The sequence below is a fragment of the Sinocyclocheilus rhinocerous genome, unplaced genomic scaffold, assembly GCF_001515625.1.
Source record: "Sinocyclocheilus rhinocerous isolate Xijiao unplaced genomic scaffold, SAMN03320098_v1.1 scaffold722, whole genome shotgun sequence".
NCBI lineage: Eukaryota > Metazoa > Chordata > Actinopteri > Cypriniformes > Cyprinidae > Sinocyclocheilus > Sinocyclocheilus rhinocerous.
The window spans coordinates 290,684-295,093 of NW_015638934.1; the positions used below are offsets into that span (position 1 = coordinate 290,684).

The window sequence follows — 4,410 nt, forward strand, 5'->3', positions numbered from 1 at the left end:
TTATACAAGCTGTACACTCACTACTTTACATTGTAGCAAAGTGTCATTTCTTCAGTGTGGTCACATGAAAAAATATAATAAAATATTTACAAAAATGTGAGGGGTCACTTCTGTGAGATACTGTATGTATATGTGTGTGTATATATATATATATATAATGCATTTCATGACCCCTTTAATCAACTCACATTTTTACACAAAATGAGAAACCATAAAAATGTTAATTTGGCCCCTTCATTCAAGTGTTCGGTTCATGTATGTGCATATCAGTTTTCTCAGTTCAGTGACTGAAGGAAGTGCAGCGCTGAATCAGTTCATTTATCATAGGATCATATATGTGACCCTGGAGCACAAAAAGTCATAAGAGTCCTTTTTTTTAAATTGAGATTTATACATGCTCTCCATTGATGTATGGTTTGTTTATGATAGGACAATATTTGGTTGAGATACAACTATTTGAAAATCTGGAATCTGAGGGTGCAAAAAAATCTAAATATTGAGAAAATCATCTTTAAAGTTGTCCAAATGAAGTTCTTAGCAATGCCACCCTCAATATTTGTATCTCATATTTGGCAATATGAGATACAACTATTTGAAAATCTGGAATCTGAGGGTGCAAAAAAATCTAAATATTGAGAAAATCATCTTTAAAGTTGTCCAAATGAAGTTCTTAGCAATGCATATTACTAATCAAAAATTAAGTTTTGATATATTTACGGTAGGAAATTTACAAAATATCTTCATGGAACATGATCTTTACTTACGGTAATATCCTAATGATTTTTGGCTTAAAAGAAAATTATTTGGCTACTTAATTGGCTATTGCTACAAATATACTGTACACGTGCTACTTACATTACATTTACATTTAGTCATTTAGCAGACACTTTTATCCGACTTACAAATGAGGACAATAGAAGCAATCAAAACTAACAAAAGAGCAATGATACACAAGTGCTATAACAAGTCTCAGTTAGCTTAACGCAGTACACATAGCAAGGTTTTTTTTAATTTATTATATAATAAATAAAAAGAAAACAGATAGAATAGAAAAAAAGAATAGAGCAATCTAGTCTTAGAGGCTTTTTTAGGACAATATTTGGCTGAGATGCAACTATTTGAAAATCTGGAATCTGTGGGTGCAAAAAAATCTAAATATTGAGAAAATCATCTTTAAAGTTGTCCAAATGAAGTTCTTAGCAATGCATATTACTAATCAAAAATTAAGTTTTGATATATTTACGGTAGGAAATTTACAAAATATCTTCATGGAACATGATCTTTACTTACGGTAATATTCTAATGATTTTTGGCTTAAAAGAAAATTATTTGGCTACTTAATTGGCTATTGCTACAAATATACTGTACACGTGCTACTTACATTACATTTACATTTAGTCATTTAGCAGACACTTTTATCCGAAGCGACTTACAAATGAGGAGAATAGAAGCAATCAAAACTAACAAAAGAGCAATGATACACAAGTGCTATAACAAGTCTCAGTTAGCTTAACGCAGTACACATAGCAAGGTTTTTTTTAATTTATTATATAATAAATAAAAAGAAAACAGATAGAACAGAAAAAAGATATAGAGCAAATAGAGCAAGCTAGTGTTAGAGGCCTTTTTTTGCTTTTGTTAATTGTATAATAAATAAAAAGAAAACAAATACATAGAATACAAAAAGTTTAGAGAAGCTAGTGTGTTTTTTTTTTTAGAAAACAAGCAGTTAGTAAATGAATAGAGTGCAAAGGGACAATTTTTCTTTTCTTTTTTTTTTTAAAGAACAGAATTAGAATAGAGAGCACTAGAGTTAGAGGGCCAAATAAAGATGGAAGAGATGTGTTTTTAGCCAATTCTTGAAGATGAATGATACTTAAGACTGGATTTGTGGTCCAGGGTTTGGCTGATTTCCAGTCAGAGTGACTGTCAGATGTCCGAAAGTGAGTTTTGAGTGAATAATCTGTAGATCTGTACTGCTCAAGCCACAAACTGTTTCAGACGGTCCATATACGGCTTCACTGTAGTTGAATTGCATTAAATTCTTGATTTGACAAGCTCTGGTTTCTGGTGTACAGTGTGTTAACCAATGCTAAACTCTCCTCTCCTCCACAGGTGTTTGTGGTAGTGGGTGTTTTCTTCGTTTGCTTCGCACCCTTCCACCTGGCCCGAGTCCCTTACACTCTCAGTCAGACCCGCAACACTTGGAATAAATTATATTTGAAAAGATATTAACATATAAAACAGTTATTTTACGTTGTGGTAATATTTCACAATATTACTGGTTTTACAGCCTTGGTGACCATTAGAGACTTCTTTGAAAAGCATTAACATAAAAAATTTAAATTTTTTAAAAAATGCACGTGTGTGTGTGTGTGTGTGTATGTATATGTATATGTATATGTGTGTATGTGTACATGTATATGTATATGTATATATGCAGTTTATGGGAGAACCAGAAATAATTAAATGAAATAAAATCATCTTACCAGTACCACACATTACTCTTTGTCTTGCAACTGAACTGCTAAAAAGTAAAATGTGAAAAAGCCTTGTGTATCAGTTCATGAAATACATACATCAGTGTTAGATCAACATTGACAGGGTTATTTTTACTGTCCTAAAGTCTGCTTCATTATCAGAAACCACAGCAGTTTTAATTTCCTTTCCAGTAATCTTGCCCTTACAGTCTCCTCTTCCTGCGAACAGCGTTTTCTGTTGAGGGAGAACGTTTATTAAATTGACAGCTGGAAAAAGTGGGGGGAAACCTTGAATTTTAAACAATGCATTATATTATTAAAAAATATATATATTCATATAATCTACATATTGTGACCAACATAAAAAGGGGGAATGCAAACAGGGGTCTTCAGAATGAGGTTTTCGATTCAAAACATTATTTTCAGCTGATCACTAAGAAGCTGGAGCCCACAGACTAACACTTCATTAACAGTTATAATTACAGTCTAGAGGCACTAGATGGCCCTGTTCTCCTGAACACAGTGAGCACTAGGGATGGGCGATACCCCTTATTTTGTTTTCGATACGATACCGATATTTTTCAAGGCAGTATCGTCGATATCGATACCGATTCGATACTTCTGCACTAAACTTTTAAATTATGAAATTTATTACATTATTAAATTACTAAGAGTAAAATGGGTAATGAAAACCACTTAACTTTATGTTGAAAACGCATTTTAGCCCGTTTAATCCCAAATTTTTCCCAGACATGAAAACATCCAAATGATGTGTCATTAGTAACCCTTTGAAATAATTAATACATTTTTTATGCCAAAGAGATCACGCTCTGGATATCATCTACTAACGTGTGCCTGGACCCTCTCATTTATGTTTTCCTGTGTCGAGTCTTCCGCAGGAAGCTCACAGCCGCGCTGAGCCGGCATCCGCTCCCTCACGCCTCTCTGACAGAGACCTCCACCAAAATAGAGATGCCAAACAGACCCCTAACCCTAACTGCAACACCAACCAGGATTTAGCTTGTCATTAACAGCTTTCTCCTGTTTCCAAAAATTCATTTTGTAATATATATATTTTTAATAATAAAAAAATAACTGTAATTATTTTGTACAGAAAGATGTAAGCATCTAAAATTATATATATATATATATATATATATATGTGTGTGTGTGTGTGTGTGTATGTATATGTATATGTATATGTGTGTATGTGTACATGTATATGTATATGTATATATGCAGTTTATGGGAGAACCAGAAATAATTAAATGAAATAAAATCATCTTACCAGTACCACACATTACTCTTTGTCTTGCAACTGAACTGCTAAAAAGTAAAATGTGAAAAAGCCTTGTGTATCAGTTCATGAAATACATACATCAGTGTTAGATCAACATTGACAGGGTTATTTTTACTGTCCTAAAGTCTGCTTCATTATCAGAAACCACAGCAGTTTTAATTTCCTTTCCAGTAATCTTGCCCTTACTATATCGATACTTCGGATCGATACGCCCATCCCTAGTGAGCACACTTGCGCTGAAGGTGCTGGGAAGTACACAGTGTGTTTGCTGAAGCCATTATCTGCTGTTAGAATCAGTGTTACTATGAGCCAGAGTCTGTCCAGCTCCATAATGCGTATCTGTGATCACTCTATTAATCAACAGCTAAAAATAGAAAGATCAGGCAGTTCACAGCGCTGGCATAGAATTTCAGCACAAAACATGTGAGTCATGGAGATATACATGTATGCAAACAAAACTAGCACTAAATCCTTCAGGGACCAGATTCTGTTTAGGGTGAATGATGTTTGCTGACATTACCTTAAAAAATAGCACATTCAAACACACACACACACACACGCACACACACACACACACACACACACACACACACACACGCACACACACACACACACACATACACACTCACA

General features: G+C 33.8%; 1 protein-coding gene across 1 annotated transcript in view; it reads left to right on the forward strand.

The window, feature by feature from the left end:
• LOC107750113 (P2Y purinoceptor 13-like) overlaps positions 1–3,500 on the forward strand; it is a 9,811-nt gene extending 6,311 nt beyond the window's left edge. The window contains exons 3-4 of the mRNA XM_016565378.1: positions 2,116–2,222; positions 3,293–3,500. Coding sequence (XP_016420864.1) covers positions 2,116–2,222; positions 3,293–3,500 — 315 coding nt within the window. The remainder of the gene's footprint in view (positions 1–2,115; positions 2,223–3,292) is intronic.
• Positions 3,501–4,410: the final 910 nt, after the last annotated feature.